This window comes from Acipenser ruthenus, chromosome 4 (genome assembly GCF_902713425.1).
Source record: "Acipenser ruthenus chromosome 4, fAciRut3.2 maternal haplotype, whole genome shotgun sequence".
NCBI classification, from domain to species: Eukaryota; Metazoa; Chordata; class Actinopteri; order Acipenseriformes; family Acipenseridae; genus Acipenser; species Acipenser ruthenus.
In genome coordinates, this window is record NC_081192.1 from 39,926,596 (window position 1) to 39,951,619 (window position 25,024).

General features: G+C 36.2%; 1 protein-coding gene across 3 annotated transcripts in view; it reads left to right on the forward strand.

The window, feature by feature from the left end:
• Positions 1 to 25,024, forward strand: part of LOC117400703 (sterile alpha motif domain-containing protein 12-like) — a 93,464-nt gene that overhangs the window by 20,434 nt on the left and 48,006 nt on the right. For 2 of the 3 annotated variants that reach the window (XM_059022370.1, XM_059022371.1), the window contains exons 3-5: positions 11,265 to 11,394; positions 13,677 to 13,817; positions 18,592 to 18,727. In XM_059022370.1, coding sequence (XP_058878353.1) covers positions 11,265 to 11,394; positions 13,677 to 13,817; positions 18,592 to 18,727 — 407 coding nt within the window. The remainder of the gene's footprint in view (positions 1 to 11,264; positions 11,395 to 13,676; positions 13,818 to 18,591; positions 18,728 to 25,024) is intronic. The other variant, XM_034000983.3, reaches the window with a different exon arrangement.

The following is a 25,024-nucleotide window of genomic DNA, read 5'->3' on the forward strand; positions in this document are numbered from 1 at the left end:
CACCGATTGCTGCATTTCCTGTGAGTGGACTGTTGTCAAAGTCTACTGGGTTCCTTCTTGCGGCCTCTACGTTTCTTTTTGCATCTTGATTAGTGGGGTTTTTATCCCCTAAGAAATAATCTACCAGCATCTGTCCAATTTCCCTGTTAAATGTGGAGGGTAAGATATTCTTTAGCATTGTGGCACAAAGGTTGTCAACCTATCTATTGAAGAGCCATAGGATCGACAGCTCAATACTGAAAGCTGGAATTCCAGGCTTTTGGGGATGCTTGGAACATGTCTGTGTGATCTGGCAATAGATTGACATAAGTGACAGTGATGGAATCGTGTGACGAGTGTGAGGCAGGTAGCACCCATATTGAGAACTGGGAGAAAGTGGGCAGCAAAAGGATGCTGTGGAAGATGCAAAGGCTGCCCATCGTATCTGTGGTATCATGGGGCAAGTACAACAGGGAAGAGGAGGCCTTGGTCTCAGTTTGGCCCCTGAGAGGCACAAAGCAGCTGCAGCTGAAAGGAGGAAGTTGGTAGTTACTGAAGTACAGAAGCAGGAGGAGAGGATGAGGTGTGTCAAGGCGGTGTCCCAGGCTACGCAGGGAGAATGGATGGATTGGGAGAGTGTGGAACAGTGTAAGATTGGCTGGCAAGACCTGTAGACAATGGAACAGTAGAAGATCAGTTTCCTGATCAGGTCCACATATGATATTCTTCTTACTGAACCTAATACATTAACTTAAGAATTGCCCTTAAAAAGCTATATTTTGGATTTCAGTATCCATGCATGGCTCAAGGGCAGTCAGCTGGAGCACTTTGATGTAGAGCAGGGGTTGTGGAGTTACATGTATAAAGGGTCAGTTTAACCTACTGTATACCCTGCCACAACTGTATTTTATCAATCCTGCGTCCATGGTTATACTGGGGTTATTCTTAGAAATCGATGGTTGATAAAATCCATGTGGATTCCCTGATACTGTTAGAAAATTAAAATAATAACATTTTCTATATCTACAGTATACATAATGTACATTGGTAGGAAAGTTACTTTGTCCAGTTATATAAGGCCTACAGAGCACCTTTTTATGGTATTAGCTACACTGAGTTCACCCTGTTGTATTGTTTTACAAATAGACAAGTCTGGATGATTCTGCCTCTTTCACCCGGCAGGTTTTGTGTAATTTTAATTAATTGTAACCAGCTAAAAATAGCTACAGCTGTAAGAAAGGACCCTTTACCGATGACTCCGAAACCAATGGGATTAGCAACATTATTTAAAGTGTTTGATTTTTCTCAACAGTCTGCACAGTTAGGAAATCTAATTTTAACTGCAGGCTTTTTTCTGTCTCCTGTGAACGCTATTAATTATTACTACTAACACCTTGCCATATGGATTCTAAAAGACCTCCAGTGACAAAAGCAAAGTAACTCACTCCTCCACTCTCAACGTATTATTAGTTTCAAGGTGATGTGAACAGGCTAGCTTTCAACAGGTAAAATAACAATGAATCAGAAATACTTTGAGATTAAGCCTGACCTATATTATAAACTTGTCTCAAGTATTTTCAAGCAGCCATAGGCGATCCGGTCCAAAATATAAACTAAAAACACTTACATAAAGGTCCACCCAAGCATGAAAACATAAAGGGAAGAAAACAGCACTGCCCTCGATCTGTCTGTTAAAGCAGAAATCAAACCTTAAACACAAGGTATAACCTGACTGTTCTGCTTCATTGAAGTGAACTAGAGCCTGGAGTATAGATAGAATAGTTCAAAATAGCATGAAGCAGCAAGGATTCATCAGATCATGTAAGTGTTTTTCTGGTGTCATTTCCATTGAAAGGAGCATTATGCGAGCTGCTTTCAATATAGCTACAGTCTGCCTTTGACAAATAACCTTCAATGCCAATCCAGTGGTTCTGTGCTAAGGGTAATATATTCATATTTTGATTTACCAATTCTATCACAATGTACTGGACCAATACGCAGTGTCAGTCTATTACAGTGGGATTTCAACCCCAGTTTTCTGCAGTTTCAGGAAAATGCTGCAATGTTGATTCTGCCAAGGTTTCTTCACAGTAATATATTAGTTTTATAATGGTATTCTAAAGGTACCTGATTTTGGCTCAAATGTGCTTTAGAGTTCTATGCACAGGATTGTATCTGTAAGTTGGAAAACAGAATATATATGTACTAGAAAATATCAGAAATACACTTTGGGCGAAGTTCTCAAAAATTTTACTCGGTCATTTAGAATGATTTTAAAAAACAAACAAAAAAAAAAACATAACACAATAAAGTTACTAAACCAGAAAAACTCAGCATCTGATCAGCCTGATCACTTCTGTATGTGTTTATTACATATTTTTCTTCTGGCAAAACTTCTTTTACTTATTCGATTGGCACAACACTACGCACTGTAATAGAACTTTCTCTTTGGCTTCAGCACTTGCTCTTCTGACTCTAGATTTCTGTTATTTTACAAAATATCAGTGATAAAGTAAACCATGGTATTTTATTGCATTTTAATCTAGGCTTTATTCTCTTTATTATAATATAAGATAATTTGACAAAAGAAAACACAGTTTGTAATACATGTTTTTTTGGTGATTTATTCACTAGGTGGCACTATTTACCAGTTATTAAAATAGAGATAGCAGCAGAGGACAAGCAAATGGGGATATAAGGGTTGGAGGGTCTTCTATATGTAATTAAAGGTGCTTTCACAATAGCTTATGAATGTACAATTTTTCGCAATTTATTGTGTTTTACACTTAATTTATGCAATATTTCATTAACGCTGTAATAGTTTTTCTATTTATGTATATATTGTGCGCTACAGCTTATTGTTTGTTGTGTCCCGCCTGAAGCCAGCGGCTTGAGTCGTGTCTTCTGAGGGATCAAGCAACATAAGTTGGCTGATGGTTAAGCTCTCTCTGTCGGCAGAGCTTCTACTGCTGATCAAGAGGGCCACTGCAGTCTTGCAAGCCCCCTGGCCTACAGAAGGTGAGACAAGGCAGTCCACCTGGGATAGGTGGACAATGCACAGCTTACCACCTCTCCCGTGTCTCTCCCGCAGTCCCCCCCAGTGCACCTGGATTTTCTTTTTGAGATCCAGTCATCCTGGGATAATCCAGCTACAGCGCCAGCTGTTTCCCGGTCGATGGACACCCTATATAGGGTGCATGATGCGAAGAAGCTGGGCCTGGTCCATTTTCCGCATGTGGAGGCTTCAATTGCCATTTTGGTACAGGCGCCTTATTTAGCGCTTCTGTCCAAGGACACTATCTGCCCCAACAAGAAGTGCCGGGTGTTGGAGGTGATCCTCAAGCATGCCTATTCAATCAGTGCATTCACCGCATGGCTAGCAACTACAATAGTATTCTGGTAGCCTACCAGTCCTATTTGCTGAGGTCCCTCTCTGACAGTCAAAGGCCCTCACCAGAACAGCTGGATGAGCTGTGCCTGGTTAACAAGAACCTGCTCTGTGTATCAAAACTGAACCTGGCTGCACTGATAGCTGCATGTTGGCAGCTGTGGCTTTCCCAGACACACGTGTCTGATAAGAAAATAAGAACATAAGAAAGTTTACAAACAAGAGAAGGCAATTCGGTTTGGTTGTTAGTAGCTTAATGATCCCAGAATCTCATCAAGCAGCATCTTGAAGGATCCCAGCGTGTCCGCTTCAAATATTACTGGGGAGTTAGTTCCAGACTCCCACAATTCTCTATTTAAAAAGTGCCTCCTATTCTCTGTTCTGAATGCACCTTTATCTAATCTCCATTTTTGACCCATGGTTGAAAAAGTCCCCTGGATCGACATTCTCAATACCTTTTAGAATTTTGAATGCTTGAATCAGATCGTCGCATAGTCTTCTTTGTTCAAGAACTGAATAATTATTATTATTTTTTTTTAGCCTGTCTGCATATGACATGCCTTTTAAACCCGGGATAATTTTGGTCGCTCTTCTTTGCACTCTCTCTAGAGCAGCAATATCCTTTTTGTAGCGAGGTGACCAGAACTGAACACAATATTCTAGGTGAGGTCTTACTAATGTATTTCTTGACTTCAAAATCCTAAAAGGTACAGACAATGTCAACCCAGGGGACATTTTTGACCTGAAAAAAGAAAAAAGGACCAGGGGTCATAAATGGAGATTAGATGAAGGGGCATTCAGAACAGAAAATAGGAGGCACTTTTTTACACAGAGAATTGTGAGGGTCTGGAACCAACTCCCCAGTAATGTTGTTGAAGCTGACACCCTGGGATCCTTCAAGAAGCTGCTTGATGAGATTCTGGGATCAATAAGCTACTAACAACCAAACGAGCAAGATGGGCTGAATGGCCTCCTCTCGTTTGTAAACTTTCTTATGTTCTTATGTTCTTATTTGTAACAGGGCGAGAAGCACTGTGTGTTTATTTTATTTTAGAACGGGGTCTCCCCATCTGCCCCTGTGTCTCATTTGTGTTATTTTGTATTTGTTTTATGATTTATGTATTTATTATATAGGACGAGCGAGGTGCCGTCCTTCAGGTTTTTGTTTTTGTTTTGTGGTATTATTATTGTTATTATTATGATTATTGTTATGGTTTATTTTATAAATATGACGACGAAGCGCCATGTGTTTTGTTATTGTTTTTGTTTACTTTAAAATGTGTTCTGGCAGAGGCGAGATTGGTGCTCGTCCTCTGCCAGGAATAATTAATAAACTTGTGTGGCCGAGGGGTAATAGTATAATTACTAGACAGTTAAACCCCTCGGCCACGGTATAAAAAGCCTGCAGCTCTCCATGTTCCGGGTGGGTTATACAGAGGAGCGTATGGGAGAGCAAGAGGAGAGAAATTTATTTAAAAAAACATATAGGTTCAGTGAAGGTTTATTTTGTGTTCAAGATTTGTTTTGTTTATCTTTTTATTTCGCTCTGAGCAAGTTTGTTTTTGTTAAAACCTTTTATTTATTTTTGTTGTATTTAAATAAACGGCGCACCACGCCGCGTTTGTTTTGAACTGCAGTACTACCAGTTTGTCCTTCCTGCTTCTGGCCTGATGTCACCACATGTCCACCCTGTCACAGCATTGTACAGTTTTGACAATTTTGACAATAAACGCAACGCTTTTCACTATATAGCCGAGCATTTTGTTGGTCATTTTTATAGCTCTGTATAATGTTGTGTGTAATTATTCTCTTGTCCTTGCCACGGTGGAATAACATTCAAGTTTAACAGACTAGTGGATGCAATTAGTTCCTTGTGTAACAGTCACATTCACTTTAAAGGCAGTTCATCCTAGTTCAGCTATGCTCTTCATGCTAATCCTGCACTGTGCAAACTAGAATGTATATTAGACTCAAAATGTCTGCCACTGTCTCCTGCTGTGTGTTTTTTTTTTTTTTTTTTTTTTTTTTTTTAAATTTAGTAAGAACTTCATCACTGTGTTTAATATACTTGGCTGATTTCACAGACCCTGAGTAGCACCATTCTTCAACTGCCTAATTTTACCTTACAGAAAGTTAGACAATTTAAAAATAATAAGTGTCTGCTAACCCAGCTGTGCTTTTTTTTTTTTTTACAATTATACTACACAGTATATAACTCTGAATATCTCTGTACATGCCTAGAATATCAAACATTAACCAATACAGTATATGTTAATTTAAAGTGAACTAAAAAAAATGCTTCTACAATTTGTCTATACATGAAGGCACTGTGCTTAATTATTCAAAAACCATTACCAGTACCATTTCAGTACTTGTATCACAAACTGCAGACAATTATACTTTTTAAGTGAAAAGTAAAAATGATTTGTATTTAACCAGATTTCTTTTTTTCATATGCAAACTTTACTTTCTAATTAGCTTCCTATTTACCATCATAAGTATCCTCTAAGCATTGCTAAATCCCATAAAATCTCATTTTAAAATAATACAAAATAAATTAAACAAATGTATGTAAATATAAACTTGGTCACAATTACATCATGCATTAATAACAAACTAACACCCTACAAGTGTTGTAAAGAGGGGGAGAAAAGCTCTCAATTGTTTGGAAATTATTAGAAATTTCTAATTAATTTCTTGATGGCACATACAGCTTTTGAATATGCAAATAAAACCTGATGGATTGATCATCCTTTTAAGACCATTCCCCAAAGCAAAGTAGTGGATTCAAAGTTTAATTGGCACATGACCTTTTCTATATAATTAAATGACATATACTACACCCAGGTACACACACCCAGGTACACAACAAAATAGATGCCAGATTCAAGCTCACTGAACAATCAGAAACTTCTCAAAGTCTTTGAAGTGGCTCCTACAAATTCAATGAATCAATCTTTTTAGTAAAACGTCTCTCAAACCATACCACTGTCGTAAAATGTGCAGTGTAGGTCTGGACAGACTCACAATTTTAAAATCATTTCAAGTATTTTGCTAATAATAAGGTGCAAAAAAGTTCCCCTTTGGGACCAGTTATTTTTAACAGTTAACCTACCCCCTAACCTACCAGACCTACCCCCGGGTGCATGAACATAGAACAAGGTTGTGTTTTAGATTGTTTAATGTCCGGTGGCAGGATGGGGTCGCAATGTATTCTCAGTGTGGTTACACGTAATAAATGCCAACTGAGTATACTACAACTGTTTGGTTTGATAGATTGTATTCAGAAGGTAAATAATGTTTACAAAAGACAAAATCTGATATTATTATTATTATTATTATTATTATTATTATTATTATTATTATTATTATTATTATTATTATTATTATTATATTTTTAAATACAGTATAATAACTTGGACTACACTTTAAACATATTTTTTTCACCTACAGTTTTACAGAAAGACTGTTTTTAGAGAAACACTGTCGTGAAATTTTGAATGATGCCTTTAATTTTTAGAGCTTGGCTGAGCTGGCATTTGAATCCAGACTCTAAGGTTACATTTTTGCATTGAATATATTATCAAGTTATTCTCGGTTGTGTCAAAATAAACATCATACTGTAAAGCTGTGAAGTGCTCCTGTTAATTGGGACTGAAGCTCAGTTGTTTAATCTCCTGGGAAGAAGGCTCGGGGCTGATAGCTTCTTATTACTTTTGTGGGTGTGGGATATCTCCCAGCTCTGTCAGGGTCTGCCTCTAAGAAGCAGCTGTTACTCAACCGTATCAATTACTTGCCCACCAAATTAAAGATAAATCGACAGGGAGATACAGTGAAAACAATACACCTTCAGTCAGTTTTGATGGGTTTAAAAAAGAAAATGTATTTTTTTCTTTTTTGGCATAATATCCATATCATAGTGGAACTAGGTGCGTTCTGTAAACTATAAATGCTCAGGTTGTTATTGTTTGGGATTGGTGTTGGTGAATTGGCAACAGAAGAAAGACATTAAGCAGGAAATCTGACAGAGTATATGGTTTTACTGCACGAATAATACATATGATAAAAAATAAACACAAAACCTAGTATGTGATTAATTGTAACAAAATTGGGCAGTGGTATAAAGGGCATTTGGAAATGTTCCGGCCCTTTGAGGAACAGATTTTAGGGTCTGCCATTATCTTTCAGTCTGTAAAAGAATTTACAAATCGGGGTACATCAAAAATAGAATATATTCACACTGTAACGTACCATGCGCATTGCTTTGGGGATACTACATTATTGTGATTTGGTCCTTAAAGTGGTGGTAGCTAACACAATAATTCGGTAAATCCTATTTGGTGCACCTTCATTCACAATAAAGGTATCAAATGTGCAGTTTGGAAAGAAACGTGTGCAAAACCAAACATGTATGTTCCTTTTAAAACAAGTAGTATACAAGGTAAGAAAATATCAACATTTTCTTGACTTGATTTCAGGAAATCTGTTACTGTTTCACTTCCTAGGTTATATCACCCGAGCAGGGACAATTTCACTCTCCAAGTGAAGTTCAAGACAACCTCAGAGCAAGGCATGATACAGAGATTTCTTTAAAAACTACACTTTTGAGACCTGTATACTGAATACAGCAGTTCTATAAATCTCACTGCAGGTAAGATTTATGTAATTATTTTGTTAGTTAAGGTAGCAGTAGCCAAATGCTTTTTTTTTTAAATCAAGCACCTCATTCAAGGTCTAAATATTAAAGCAGAATATGCGAACATCATATGACCTAAAGAGGGTTTGTAAAGCGAGCTAATGTCCTGTCTTCTGAGTGAATAGCCTGAGGAGGCTATTGCACTTTGCTGCAGTGTTTTACTGCTGTCTTTTCTGGTTGGAAATGTGACTGTATTCTTTATGGAATGCAAAACTAAAGTAAAGGACTATATTTACATTATTGATGACTGGAAAAAACAACATGTATGATCAAAGCCCTTAGGTTCTGAAACCCGATTCCTCAGAACGTTAGTACTCTGCATTCCATAAAGTGCTTAAAAATGCTCAGTGTCAACACTTCTCCATGCTAGGCATCACTGAAAAAATTAGGTTAATAGTATATAGGATAATATTGCTCCCAAGACACCCATTAAAGGAACTACACAACTTCTTGGAATTTCTTTTCTTTTTAATTAAATAAAATAATTAGGAAAGTGTTTCTGTGTCTGAGATAACATTATTGAAGCTGACCTTCTGCCCCTGGGGGCTTTCTGAAAATAACGATGGAATCTGATTTAAAGAGGCCAGAAAAACAATCTACAGTTTGTATTATTGTTTCTGGGATGCATTCAGTACCCCTAGTGACAGGGATTTAGTTATGGGGTTCTGCATATATCACATTTACTTTTACCTTAAATAGGTATTCATATTAATGATTTCTAATTAATAGAAATCATTGCTACTAGTCGGTGTCTGTTAAACCACTCTTATATTTTAGAACCGCTTACCATGTATACAGTTGTCGTGAAACTTATTATTGAGATAATGAAAATCTGGGGATATAAGGATGAGTCACCTTTAACTTGAAAAGTGCTCAGTTAAAATTCTATGATAAACCTTCTTATAATTGAGGCTCTTTGTTTTCAGTTTTAATTTTTGATCACTTTGAAGTTATTTTGAGCCAACTCTGTTGATTAATTAAACCCTTGGATCACTTTATTTTTTTCTTCTGTAACGTGAATGTGGCTATTATTCTGTTTCGTTGATAATGTAAAACATTTTAAAAAACAGCTCCTTATTTTTAATTCAAATCGAACACAAAGCAAGTGAATTGATTTAATTAAATTGTAATTAAGAGAAAACTTATTTGCAAACCATGGTATCATTTTTTTTTTGCAACGAACCATCAAGATTTAAAATCGGGACAATTTAACTTAACTTGCTTTTGTGTTCAGTTTTAATTAAAAATAAGGAGCTGTTTTTTTTTTTTTTTTACATTATCAATGAAACAGAATAATAGTCTCATTTTAAGGTACGGAAGAAAAAACAAAAGTGATCTTCTTTTTTTTTTTTTTTTTTTTTTTTTACAATCAACACTTTTTTACAAGAGTTTCATTCCGAAACTGAGTCAGCTCAAAATAACTTTAAAGGGACGTGATCAGTGCACAGGGAGCATTGCATTGGCTCTGGCATTCCTGCTGGTCACAGATTCTTCACCAAACAGCAGCAGACCTTCCATTTTCCTGTGTCTCTAGAATAGCTTATCCAATTGTGATTAAACTGTGTACTGTCATTTGTTTTGAGATAATCCTTAGATTGTATTCCATTTCCATTCCAGTAGTACATATTGTAAACCTACCCAAAATAATTCATATACAGTCATTGCAAGTATTCTGTGAGATTATTTTTCCTTTCACGTTTGTTAATGCCCATTTGACATTGCTGACATATGGCACTATAACACAAGAGGGCAGTCTTGTTTTATTCCTTATGAAGGCTTTAAAAAATATATATAGGTAAATATTTTTTGCATGTGTGTCTTGTAAAATATAGCAGAAACTATGAGGTAAAATTGAAATTTTCTTTTGTCTGTATCAACATCTTAGTATTCCCGAACACATTTTTTTTTGTTAAGTGCATTTTTTAAGAAAGTGATTTTGTTTCCTTTTTAGTTACTTTGTTTTTTTCTTTCAAATGTATTTATCTATCAAAAGCCTCTCCTAAGTATCACTTATATTGTAACATTGCTGTATAATAATGTGTTTTAGTGGTCTGAGTTCAAGGGTGATGAAACGGTGCTTGGTAAACTGGTAAATTACTCACTTCAGCTTTCCAGCTAACTTTGGTCACATGACCAAAAATCAAAAATACATTTTACCAGAGCAATACAGTTCCCAGAAGATAAATATCTAAATAAAAATCAGTGCTATTTTATTCACATGACCAAATAACATTTATAATCCTGGTTTACATGAGATCGTCCTAGAGGAGGAAACCCAATGGAAATGGCGTGACTTGCATTAAGGTACAATTAGAGCAGATAAGCCAGCAGTGTGATGCTACTTAAGCCTAACTTGGCGTTTTGATGTATAAATGGAACATGCATTCAGTGACTGCTGTAGCATGACAAATCCACAAAAGGGTGGCGGGAGTGTCAGTGCTGTAGCTCATGGTGTTCTGAAGTACGGCACACGGCACACAGTAAGGTCTATAGGTTTAATGTTTCACTGCATGTGTAATTCACTATACATTGTTAAGAGTATTGCATTGAACAAAAGATAAGTTTCTCATTTTATTATCTCCCTCTTGGGGTTCATGTGCACGGCACAAGGGATAGATTGGAGGCAACCATACAGAGTGGAGACAGAAATATCAAAATAACCACTTATCCAGTTATAGTGAAACTTGTTAAGGACATTGTTTAGCATTGACTTTTTTAGCACAATAATGTGGAGGTATATGGAGTTTGTGTGTCTGTATAAAGATATATTGCTAAGGATATAGGGCAGCTGTGTGGAGTAGTGGCTAGGGTGTTGGACTCTTGACCGGAGGGTCGTGGCTTCAATCCCAGGCGGGGGACACTGCTGCTGTGCCCTTGAGCAAAGTGCTTTACCTACATTGCTCCAGTAAAAACCCAACTGTATAAATGGGTAATTGTATGTAAAAATAATGTGATATCTTGTAACAATTGTAAGTCTCCCTGGATAAGGGCATCTGCTAAGAAATAAATAATAATAAAATAATAAATAATAATCTGGGGATATATGAAAGCTGTCTGTCTGCATGGCAAACCAACTCTTTTACATGTGCATACTGTGGATTTTGGTCATGGTTGTCTTCTTTTTCATAATATTGATATTGTTATATTTGTAGTCATGGTTGTATGTTATTGACGTGTTTTTATTTTTGGTTTTCTCCACAGCCTGGCAATGTGAAGCTGTCTAAGCCAGTAGCTCTATGGACCCAGCAGGATGTCTGCAAGTGGCTGAAGAAACATTGCCCCAACCAGTATCAAATCTACAGTGAGTCCTTCAAACAGCATGATATAACAGGTAGGAGTGAAATATATATTATATTTTTAAGGCTTTTTTTTTTGGCCCACGGCTGTCTTAAAAATTTAACGGCTGGAAAAGTCAATAGATTTTCTATGTCAATCTATAGTTTTAAACTATATCCTCCAATAATTATATGACCTGAGATTTTAAGATGTCCGCCATTATTATTATTTGTTTATTTAGCAGACGCCTTTATCCAAGGCAACTTACAGAGACTAGGGTGTGTGAACTATGCATCAGCTGCAGAGTCGCTTACAACTACATCTCACCCGAAAGACGGAGCACAAGGAGGTTAAGTGACTGGCTCAGGGTCACACAATGAGTCAGTGGCTGAGGTGGGATTTGAACTGGGGACCTCATGGTTACAAGCCCATTTCTTTAACCACTGGACCACACAGCCACCATGGATAACCATGATTCATTATTTTTTCAGCTTGTCCTTTTCTAACAGACACTCCTCCTACACACACACACACACACACAAATCACCATTTAAGGAATTTTGACTAATCATTCATTCATATTGTGGAAGCAGTGAGGTCCAGTGGTTAAAGTGCAGGGCTTGTAACCAGAAGGTCACCAGTTCAAATCCCACCTCTGCCACTGACTGACTGACTCACTGTGTGACCTTGAGCAAGTCACTTAACCTCCTTGTGCTCCATTCTACGGATGAGATGTTAAGTCAATATCCTATTGTAAGTGATTCTGCATATAATTCACAGTTCACAGCCTATCGCTTTGTGATGGTTGTCCACTATGAAAGGCGCTATATAAAGATGTTACATTATTATTATTATTATTATTATTATTATTATTATTATTATTATTATTATTATTATTATTGTGTATTTCAAGTCAAATACCGATATGTAAAATACCTATTTATTTCCAAGTTTTGAAAATATATAAGAACATAAGAACATAAGAAAGTTTACAAACGAGAGGAGGCCATTCAGCCCATCTTGCTCGTTTGGTTGTTAGTAGCTTATTGATCCCAGAATCTCATCAAGCAGCTTCTTGAAGGATCCCAGGGTGTCAGCTTCAACAACATTACTCGGGAGTTGTATATAAGCTTTTTTGCTATTTTAGCCATTTTAGCCGTGGGTGTGTGGTTACTTTTACAATTGCATAAAAATGAATGCTAAGGAAAATCCCAAGGTGGCATTTTGTTTTTGCACTCTCCAGTTCCTTTTTAACACAGCTATCTTGGAGATATGTACAAGCCTTGCCAGTAACAAACCGCACTACTTAAATAAGCTATTCACATAAAGCTTTATTTTCGAAAGGAACCAAACTGTAATACCGATTTAAGTACATCTGCAGGTTCCTACCTTTCAGTATAAAATAAGCATCTCATTTAGTACATAGCAACTAAATCATGTTCCTATGAGAACACTCTATGCCCATTTCCACAGTTTCCTAATACCACTTATTATGAGCCCCACTCTCACATTTCCTCTTGTTAAAATACTTTGTTTCCCTTAATTTTGATATATATGAAAAAAAAAAAAACCTGAAATGCATACTTCTCCAATAGTCAATACCGTTCCCATCAGTGGAGTAAATCACCTAAAGAAATGCTTCCAGTAACTTATTAAATCTTTCCTAGCAACCTAATTAAAAAGAATCAGTAGCATTGCAGAAAACGGTGCGGCGTCAGCTGAATCTTATGAAATGGTGTCACTGTGTTGCGGCTCTCATTAAAATGCAGGGCAGCGTTTGGGTAAAGCTGCAAACGGCTTCCTCACCCAGTCATTAAGATTCCTAGCAGCACTGTAGAACATGGGTTCCTCTAATCTATTTAAACTCTCAAATACAGATATTCTTTTAGAAAATTTCAAAGAAATAAAATCTTTAAGCCAAGTAGAATTGTTTTTCTTTTCTAAAACGGTATTGCTCATGAGACATTAGAGAGCTAATAATACAGGAGGCATTAGGCATGGAGTGAGTAAGTGCAATCTAAGCTTCCTCAAAAAGCATTGCTAGTGCCAAAACAGGTGGTTTTCATGGAACAGTGTGTGTATTTGTGTGTGAACAATCAAAATGATGGCAGCACCATGGCTATTATAAAGTATAGCTTTGGCAGCACCATAAACCTTTATGAGACTTAATCAGCAGCATTTCATTTAAACAGGGATATTTAGAGATTGGTCACAGAGTGTATATCCAACCGCAGGGGTCCACATTATTTCTTATAGAAGGATCAGTACAACCACATTCGGTTAAGCCGGCTGTGTTTTCCCTGACCTAACCTGCACTGTTGTTTCTCTCTCCCTCAGGTCGGGCTTTGATGAGACTGACAGATAAGAAGCTGGAGAGGATGGGGATAGCACAAGAAAGCCAGCGACAGCACATCTTGCAACAGGTTCTGCAGCTGAGAGTGAGGGAGGAAGTCAGGAACCTGCAGTTACTTACACAAGGTACACATTCTCATCATGAAATATGATCTGCAGTTAGAAACCTGGAGTTGTCTACATACCAGCCTACATCCAGCTATTAATTAACCCTTACTGTAGATTTACCTTGGGTATGTTAGTCCAAGATTAGTGCTAATCAAGGTCTGTTAGCTTACAAGATTGTTGTGTTTGTCCTGAAGTTAATTGTTTTTTTTCTGAAGAATTGTTTGTATAGATGATTTGAATAAGGGCTAATCTTGAATATGCAATACATATAGGTGTGGCCATACACTAGGTTATCCTTTTCAAAAAGCAATAATAAAGTTTATAAATTTGCTTTTAATGCTTTAACCTAGACGAGAGGGTTTCTTGTGGTTGGTTGCACAGCTGCCATTTCCTGTATTATTTGTATTCTGCCCACGTACTGTACGAGTTATGGCAATATTACAAAAATAACAGTCAAAACAAAATGCCATTCTTAGTACATTTAGGTTCAGGATACATCTCTAAGTTATTAAACTCATTGAATTGGTTTGATCGGAGCTTCAGTCATCAAAACCATTTAAGCCAATTTATTTTCTGTGTCATCCTTGGGAGGTTCCAATAACTTACACATTTTAAAATGCCCAAACTACGCGTTATGATCTGAAATGTCGGAAAGTTTTCTGTACTGTTTTGTAAATAGTCTTTGACTGTCACACAAATAGAGGAAGGAATCGTATTTTACCCACCACCATATGTAAAAAATGTAATGGATCAATTTAAACTCTACTTTTCTTTCAGTTTGGGTAGAGGAGACAAGCCTTACTGCCTCCATTAGGAGGGGAAGAGTCAAAAATATATGTATAGTACATGAATATATCAGAAATTCCTAATGCATATCTTTAAGTGTCACTGAACAGACCATAGGGTTTACAAACAAACACATTAGTTACCATTTGTACCTGCTGTGTTCTTCACATTCCTCCAGTATCATTTTCTACATAATCATGATTGTGTTGCTATTTTTATTTACATATCCTTGGGCATGAATCAAGTTTTTACTAGCTATTTTTGTTTGACATGTTGTCACTCATAAACACACATCTTGTATTATCGCCAGTATGAGCCTGTATGCAAAGAAAACGCTTTTACCCCGCCCCCCCCCAAAAAAAAAATTCACAAACAGATGCTCGAACTGTTCCTTCACAGACCCATTATCATGTTAATACATTATTTTCTCATTTATTTATTTCATTGATCAGTGATCAGTTTGCGCATAACAATACTGTTTGGGTCTATTTGGATAGAAATAATGCATGCTGGGACATTCATCACACACTGAATTCAGACCCTTTTGGAAACCTCTTTTGTGACAGAAATAGGAGCAGCCGCACTTGGTGAAAATTTGGTCAAAGTCAAATGAACCCTACTGCATCATTACTTGGGCTTTTACAGCCATTTCATTTCCCAGTGGAATTAGTTTCTGTTTAAAGTAGACGATTAATTTGTATAATAGAAAAATGTATCCAAACCTTAGTGCCTGGAATGAAAAAGCTATCTTCCTTGCTTCAAGTAGCAATCCTATCCACACAATTGCACAAACCTTTGACTAAGGTTGAAAATGGAAAATATTATCATCATGTTATCAACGTAAAATTGGAATTGTGAATATTCATACTAAACACTGATTACTACACTGCTTCCCATTACAGCATAGGCTTGTTTTCTACTGGTACATTTTGAAGATTTGTCATGGATATCAGTAATTCAGATTTGAAATTCCAGCAATGACCAGTACTGGTTTATCATGGTAGTTTCGTGGAAAACATGTATCTACTTGACTTAGTTTCTTAGAGTTTTACTTTAGAATTATTTTGAAGTTATGGATGCTTTATTCTGGTAGTTTGCTGTTTTTAAACTAACCAAACTCAGCTTTTTAACGGTAGAGTAATTATATAAATGAAATCAAAAGGCGAAAAACAGAACTCTAATTCTAATGCACAGGTTAGGTGTAAGTAGCTTAATATGATGTTTACAAACTGTTGCTCAGACATTTAAATAAAAATAAAAATAAAAATCCTCTATCAGAATCAACCTGGCTTCATCATCCGAACCAAATAGATTATAGTTGCTTGTTCAATCAACCAATCAACCAATCAATCAATCAATCAATCAATTAATATTTGTTTTTGTATAGCGCCTTTAACAAGGGCCACCACAAAGTGCTTTATATGAAGAAAAAAAAATAAAAATAAAAAAATAACAGTAATTGTAAGAATAACAAGAATACCCATAAAATAGTTAAAAGTATTTCAAATAAATAAAACAGTCAAATAATGCTAAAAAGTTAAAATAGTAAAATATGCCATATAGAGACAAGAGATAGATAATTGGATAATTGGATACGCCAAAATGTGTTTGTAATCGAGATTTAAAAACATCAACCCTTACAGTACTGGGCAGGTCATTCCATAATTCCGGTGCAATACAGCTGAAGCATCTGAACCACCTGAGTGTGTTTTCTGAATGATGGGTATAGAAAGTAACCTGGCATCCTCAGATTGGAGTGACCGATTGGGGACGTATGGTGTTAAAATATCTTTAAGGTAAGGTGGAGCAAGGCCATTTAGTGCCTTATAGGTTAATAACAACACCTTAAAATCGATCCTAAATCAGACAGGAAGCCAGCATAGAGATGCCAGCACAGGCATGGTATGATCTCGTCTCTTAGTACCAGTTAAAACTCTAGCAGCAGCATTTTGTACAAGTTGCAGACGAGATATCACATTGCTACCAATACCAATTAAAATACCATTACAATAATACATTCTTGATGACATAAAAGCATGCATCGATCGCTCATCATCCTTTCTGGAAAAAATACCCCTCAATCTGGTTTCTTAAATGAAAAAAAGAAATTTTTGTGTGCCTGGGTCAAAAATGGCACCTAAGTTTTTTTTTGTTTTTTTTTATTTCTGCTCTAAAATCTGTACAAAGACAAGTACAAAATCAAACGAGTGTATATTCTTGTATTGTTTCTGAGGTCTGTTGCTAGGAATCACATGATCTGGTGACCTTTCCACTCTTCTGACCCAGAAATAGTAAAGCGAGGCCACAACGGTTGAAAGGTCACAGTAGCAGAATTCAGAACCAGTCAGAATGATGGTAAACACAAGGAAAGGTGACAGTAAGGTGAAAAAAAACAAAAAAACATTTGAAGCTACAGTACTTACCCTTTAAAAATCTCATATTACACACATCTTCTTATATATTATTAGGGCTCCAAGAACTTTAGACATTGATTTTGTCTTTATTGAGTCCTCAGAATTGCTGGAGTCACTGAACTAAACTCCTTAAATGCAAATGCCTTAACCAATTTAAAATAAATAAAGTTAGCTGCTGGGCACCCACATTCCCCAAATTCCACAACCAAGGCAAGGTATTACAAGAAAAAAATCCTATTTCACTTTCTGTTCTACAGACAAATAGTAGACCGGGCCAAAAAGTCTGGGGATGATGCATTTTCATGACACACTTTTATAATTTTTTTTTTTTTTTTGGTTTGTTTTTAACAATACTGTTGAAAGTGATGGGATTGGAGTTTTTGGAGTCTCTCTCCGTAGTGCTACATGCACAAATGGTGGATGTAGGTCACATTATTTATTTTCTTTTTATACTGCTACTGTTTTACAGACCTGGTTGGGGGATGTTACTAATATACTTTTAACCATAGTAATGTCATTTAAGGTGAACCCAGAATATAATCCATGTTTTATTGAAATTAATGGAACAAGCTTTTTCTACAACACAAGAACAGATGTGGTTTGTCTTGGCTTGATGCAACAACCACTGCTTTTTAGAGAGGATTATGTACTCCACAGTGTCATTTTAAGCATTAACCTCTAAGATCATGCACACAATTTGTTTATTCTGCTGCTCATTGATGACTACATCATACACTAGACATAACGACAGTTTTGAAAGTTATAGAAAAGAAAACAAGTAAGTTGGTACAAGTGAGTACTACTGTAGTCCCGGTTAGGAAATGGCTAAAAAGTATTTAACACTATTTTCAGTCACTTTAAAAAATAATAATAATAATAATAATGTACATATACAACCTAATTCTTCTTGGTATCTAACCTCTTCCTGTGCACAATTTGATTCTCACCCAGGTAATCTACAGGAAGTGATTAAGTACCAAGAAGTTGTGTACTTTTCCGTTTGAAAAATCTGTATCTAGAATTGAAAAAAAAGAGAATCAGTGAACCAGTGATAATGGTGCTAATGCTAATAAGATGTAAGAAAATGGATTGGAATGTCTTTGTAAGTCTTTGTTATTACTCTTCTTAATGGTGTTGGGTTTTTTTTTCGGTTTAAAATGTTCTGGGCAAAGTATTATTAAGTGCCTTTTTATATCCCAAGTTGTATTGTGAGCTCAGCAAGGCTGAAACAGTTGTCAGATCTCAGTGCTGCAGAGATGACATTGGTGAGATGTAAAGGTCGGGTATGATTTATGACCTGTGTAGAGCACACTGACTCATCAGCTGTACAGTTTCACGGTCCACATTCTCCTGCTGTTATCAACTTGTCTGAGCATAAACTGCCAGACTGCCAATTAGTGCCATTTGTGGCAGGGCTGATTTCAGTTTTGTGAATCACAAGTTGTACTAGGTATGCTAATTTATAGTGTTCATTTTATTTTAAATGTATGAATCATTGTGCTGAGGTAACTGTAAAGTAGGCCTATACAGTATACAGTACAGTAGTACTTTAACCTATGTGACAGGGAGGACTCTGTTGCTGGTTTTTGCAGCTGGGATGCGTAACAAGAGACCAATTGAGCAAGTAGGCTTGCCCGGCACTGAGCTGATCGGGAGGTCCGGATTGGCTGGGGGTCGTGCCTGGGGAGTCTGCGTGCAGCTGAAGAAGCATCTGCGTAGCAGCTCGAGGTGACTGCACTGCCATGCTACACAGAGCGGCGCTTTGTTTACATTGGAGGAGAGCATCTGCTCCACAGGATAACTACTACGGAACCCTTCATCTGCAAGATGGTGCCTATGAAGGCTCAGCCCAGCCAGGACTATCGTAAACAGGCCGGGACTTTGGGAGCAGTAGGTTAGTTTAGGGGATGTTGACCCCAACCAGTATAGAGAGGGTTTCGTAGTGTAGTAGGTTCCTGGAGAGGGACGTCTCTGTAATGAGGCTAGCTCTCGCCTTGTGTGGCAAACTTTTATTTTTAACTTTGTTTTGTTTGCTTTATTACATTTGACACTGGGGCTACCATTGCTGGTACCCTAATGGCAGCACCTGTGTGATAATTAACCAATGCTGTTTCTGTCTCATTATTCAGTGATGGCCCATACACCTAACATATCTCCCTGTTACACTATAGGATACTGGTAACAAAGTAAATCGTGGTGCTGCATTGCACACATTACTGTGCAGTGCGAAAATAATAAAAGATCATTTTAAATTGAAACTAAATAATTTTAGCGTATTCTCTTATTTTACATAGCCTACTTAGTACACAAATAACACAAAATAGATCATGCTGCCGTATTGACACATTATGATGCTCTACGGTACTTTACATATACAGTACTTAACTTAGTGTTCCGCATTTTTGCTTTTTATCTTCAAAACAAATTCCCAGAAATATTTGGAGTTTATTTTACATATATCAAAATAGGAATAAAAGCAGTAAAAATGTGTTTTTAATTAAAACATCTGTAAAAATTGCTGCGAAAAAATCTCAGTATACACACTTTACATATGGAATATGATGCGTAGCAGTTTTGGTTTCTGATTAAGTTTAATGTCCCTGGCATGTATGATGAAGCAGAATCTGCTGACAGAAATAGTATCTGCAGAAGGTATGAACATGACATCAGCAGAAACAAGCCAGGTTTATGGCTTGTTTTGGCCAGGTTTTTAGCATAAGAAAAGCAGTAATGGGAATTGGTGAGTGCTGTCGGTTTTTGTACACATGATACTTCTACCATTTCTAGAACAACTAATTCTAAACAATAATATTAATAACTATTATTATTTTCTTCTTCTTGGCAGCATGAACCGTTTTAACTGCAAGCCTTTTGCATTCTAGACAGATGGAGGGTAACCTTCTCTTCATCTCTGCCTAGCGCGTAAAGCCTCATGTAAACCCCTATGCATTATTTGAACGATATCCTTTATCGCGCAGCATCTCTTTTCAGCGCGTTTGGTGATATTTAAATAAACCCTCCCATTATTTTATTATTAATGAGGTTGTTTGCATTTGGACCACTAAATTCTCTCTCTAAAATAAACTCTCATATAAACGTGGAAGCAGAACTGTCATGACCAAAAAAGCACGAGAGATCTGTTGTCACGCTTTTCAGTTTTTGCTTGTAAACTGCCCCAGTGTGTCTCTTTGGATCATGCAATTCACAGTGACCTAGCGTCAAATTAAAATAGACTGACCTTTTTTGAATGAAAGCTGTATGCGGCAGAGATGCACAGCTCTTTGATAGAAACAGCTTAATTTATTCGAAGTCTTCCCACTGATGATGGGAATGAGAATGTAGAGATGGGAGCCCGGCTAACAAGATTTCAGTTATTTTCAGGTATCAGACTTTTAAAGACTGTCACCCACACCTGTGGTGGCTTTGACAGACTCAGCAGAAATATTAAACATTCTGATCCAGTGAGAACAGAATGGCAAACTCTGTGGAGCACAGTTAATATGCCAGAAACAACTGAACGAAAATAGGTTTGTGGTTCTACTATTGTAAGAAAAAAAACAAAAAACTAAAGCATTGAAATAAATAAGAAAACTGTGAGACTTTAAAAATGAGAAACCTAACATAATAATGTTAGAAACAAAAATGTGTCTGTGTGCCTTTGTTATTAGAGTGCATACATTCTTGGAAGTTGGTCAGACTCAAAAATAGGGCTTTCCCTATCTTTAAATTTAATAAAGACTATCGTGCGCCTGTAACATTGGTTGAAGCAGGCATCTCATTTAATTAACTTGAAGATGAAGTCTTAGTTTAGTTTTTAAAGAACTAAACACAGAGCCTAGGTATTGCCATATAGCAAAAGAAAAAAGTTACCCTTTCTAGACAATGATATTTGAATCTAAAAAAAACAACATAGTTGCAGCTATTTTAGTTTTATTGTAATAAGAAAAACTGTAAAGCAAGGAAACAGAGTATCTACTTTGCTTGAGAGTGTATTCATAGTCAAGTCAAGTTTCTTATTTAGTAAAGAAGTAGTCTTTAAGCTAAACACAGGTATTCTAGAATAATTCAAACAGAATATAAGTGTAAATGTTTTATTATAAAAGACGAAGTGTTAAGTTTGAATATGACAATAAAGTGCAAACTGGATTTAATAACTGTAGTATACATCGGACCAACTAAAGAAATATAATTAAATTGGTAACCTCTTCCTTTACCTGCTTGTAGCAGAGTGGTGCTGGGCATGGAAAGTGCTTTTTGGCAGTCAAAGCGAGACTCACTGGTCATCAGCAGTCTTTTTATAATGAAATACCTTTTGGTAACAGAATAAGGGAGTATATGGTGTAATGTCCGTTCTCTTCATTATATTATAGAAATTAATGAAAACTTGGCAGCCAAAGCGAGCATTTCATTTAAATTAGAAAAGTTGTCTACAGTATAAGTTCTTATCAGGAAGGTAGCGACTTTAATTGGGATGATGTTTGTGAGCCAAAAATACGGAGGCTATTGTATTACAAAAGAAAAAGTAACTGTTGGACAGAATTACATTTAAAACTAAAAAAGCCACAGTGGTGCATTTATTTAAGTTTTACTGCAGTAATAAACAGAGGTATTTATTTACAGGGAAACTGTAGAGTTTAAAAGTGAGAGAATTAAAAGTCTGTCTCAGACACACAGTAGAATTCTGGAAGGGCATTAGATAAGGCTTAGTCTTTGGCACCTCAAAGCAGGGTTTTGCTGTTGACTCTTAAAAGCGGCATTTGTATTTGCTATGGATCAACCTTGAATGATAACCGACGAAAGTTGCTTTAAGAAAAACAGGAGTATGTACCTCATTATATTAAGAAAATAATGAGAGCTTAGTTATAAAAATTAGGATGTAAGCTTTTTTTCTTATATGAAAAGATACTGGTTCGAGGCTCTCTTGAATCTGGCCAACAAATGACTTCATGCTGTGAATTTGGAAAAACGCTTATAGTAGAGTTTCATATCAATTAAAAAACTAGCCTTGGCAGGTAAACAGTGTGTCTGAAACCTGCTTGCACAGGGGAATTTTTAGAAACAGAGAGAGGTCAGGCTTAGTCCAAGCATGGTACAGTTAGTATGAGACTATTCTATTTAACATGTTCATTGTCGCCTGAATTTAAATGAAAATGACTGGACTGGCCACTGTATGCTTAGTGGTTTTATTCAAAGGCTCAATGATAAACCTTTACTGTCTTTGTCCAACTAACTACAAGTTTGCTAACTACAAGTTGTGTGGTCCATACTCTGAGGATCTCTGAAAAAGCTGGTTGCTGTTTGATTGTTTTCAGAAGTCTGCCTTTGAAGACAGCTCTTGTTTTTACTTTGTATTCTACAACTACACTTCCATATAGTAAGAACAATTTTGAATTTATATCGCACATATATTGATGCATTGCTATAAGGTATAGGAATTATGTTTTAGCTTTGGAGAGTGATATATTGCATGTTTTAGGACTTAGTAGTAGGTGTTTTAGCTTTTTGCATGGCTAGCCTAAGGGCTAAGCATAGGATAACCATACTTGTATTGCTATATTAAAGTATTAATGCTGTTAAACCTGTAAAGGCACTGGAAACGCCCAGACTGCCTATTAGCAGGGATCCAAAGTGGCTTGCAACCACTCGATCCATTATTAAGCATTTAATAAAATGAAGGAGTACTAATACTACTCTGATTTATTAAAACTTCAAATTAAATGAGTCTGTGAGATTTTCTTGATTTTATTAAAAAGTTATTTGGACATATTGTAAGCTTAGTGCACGAACATTCCACTTACAGGAGTTTAAAACATCTCTGTCCTCCTTAAATGAGTTTAAGAGTGTGCTCAGAGGAATAAAAGAAGTACATGCAAATCTGATAGCATAATGGTGTCTGTGTTAGAGAGGGACTACTGTGTACTCAATACAAATTTCTTTGAAGCAAACTCTTTTGAAGCAGACTTTTTTTTTACATGCCATACCTCACATTTTTGTTTTGTTGCATTGATTTTTTTTATTTTTTTTTTTATGAAAGATGCAGTCAGCACTATGCGGCAAATACTACCGGACCACGTGCAAAAACAAGCTGTCCCCATACTTTTTCATAACCCAATCTACATTTGTGTTTAATTCTGGATCTTGTTCAAAACTCTTTCCCTGCAGGTATTTGTGAAATTGTTTCCCTTTTAATTAGTGGTGGCTTTTGTTAAAAAAAAAAAAAAAGATGTATGAAGTTGTAACAGTAAATCATGTAACATTTTGCTCTTATAATCCAAGTAATTGGCTCCCTGGGTGGACTGCTTTCTGCTGAAGGTATACAGATAAAAGCAGCAAGCCTCAGTTTCCCAGACTGACTTGATAACCCTGTCGGCAGGCTCCAGCAGCCTTCCATTTTGGTATTTTGTCTTTTTTGTTTTTTATGTAGAGGTCCACAATTCAAAGGACCACTGCTGAATCAGATTGCGGGGCATGTCTAAACCCATAGCTTGACTTGAACTAATTTAAAGGTAAAAAAAATGTATTAAGGCAAACTTGAAAGCTCATGGGACATCGAATTCTATTTTTTGTGAAGGCAAATAAACAGAAAACCAGTATTCTGTATAATTCTTCATTTTTGTTTCTGTTTAGATCATTAGTTGCTATGGTTATTAACTATTATAGCAACAATGTATTCTGAAAAGATTCCAGATTTTCTGAGGTGAGGCGAGGAAGTGTCTGGTGAATAGTCTCCAGTCCACTATGCTTCACCTGTGGGGGGTTCGTAATCTGTCAGAATCACTATAATATACTATAATGTGGCGAGGTGCCAATGTTTGTATTTTGTATCTGTATCTGTGATCTCAGTATCAGTATTTGAGGACGTTGCTATTTAGCCAATTAAATGTACAGTTACTTTAATATACCATATAAACTATGGATAGTAAAACTTAGGGTAACTGAATCATGTTTGGTACCACTGTAAAGTACTGTATATCAACTTCCATTGGACCATTTCATCATAACATATGTTTAGTATTAAACAAACTAAAAGCATACATAACAAACAGAAGTGAAAATGAACATTAGCATGTTTTCAAAGACAACTTCATCACAGTATTTATGATAAATATTAGCAAAGTAGAAGATCCTAAATTCCCTACTCTATTTATTTATTTTTTTTATCCACTGTAATCTCTGTTGCGGGAACATTTAGATACGTATAAAGTTCCTGATTGCGCTTCAGAACAGATGACATAAAAAAAAAATGTTTAGTATAATCTTCTTTATAAGTAATAATAATAATATTTTCAAACTTGTGTCCTTCTCTTTTAGAGCTTATCTTTCTGCGTGCAGCAGTATGGATGGTAATAGATATACTTCCCCAAACAAGTTCTTGTTTATGGAGAACGAACACCAAATATGGGTATTTGGATGTTTCTTTGAGTAAACACTTGACTAATATTGTCCCTGACTTCGACAGAAATAAAAGCTCAAGTGCAATATAAATAAGAAACAGCCTCAGCTCAACTGAATAGAGATTGCTTAGTATATAAACTGTGTTATATTTAGCAAGGTATTCCCTTATTTTATTGTTGCTTTATATATCTGGAATATTCCATCAAAAACCACATTTTTATAACAGATTTGTTTACTAACATTTTGTAACATAACTATGTAACATATGTATCTGTTTAAATATTTAATGTTATTGGTATTTGGCGTATATCAAGGACATGATGCAAGGAATTTGCACTGAAACTGATATGCTTTGCCATGCATTTGTGACATCACATCTAGATTAACTTATTATTATTATGTGTTTAGTGTGTGATATGCATAAAAGCCTTCCTTATAATTGTAACATACTTGCATAGTTATTGCTTGAAATCTGCATTTTATGGTCTTGCTTGACCCTAGCTTTATCATTTTTTTATTTTTATTTTTGGTGTGGGCACCCCTTCCTAATTCCCTGTGTAATTTTGCTGAACAGGTACAGAGAATAATTTCCTACACAGATGTGCAGTAAATCCAATAACACGGTTCACC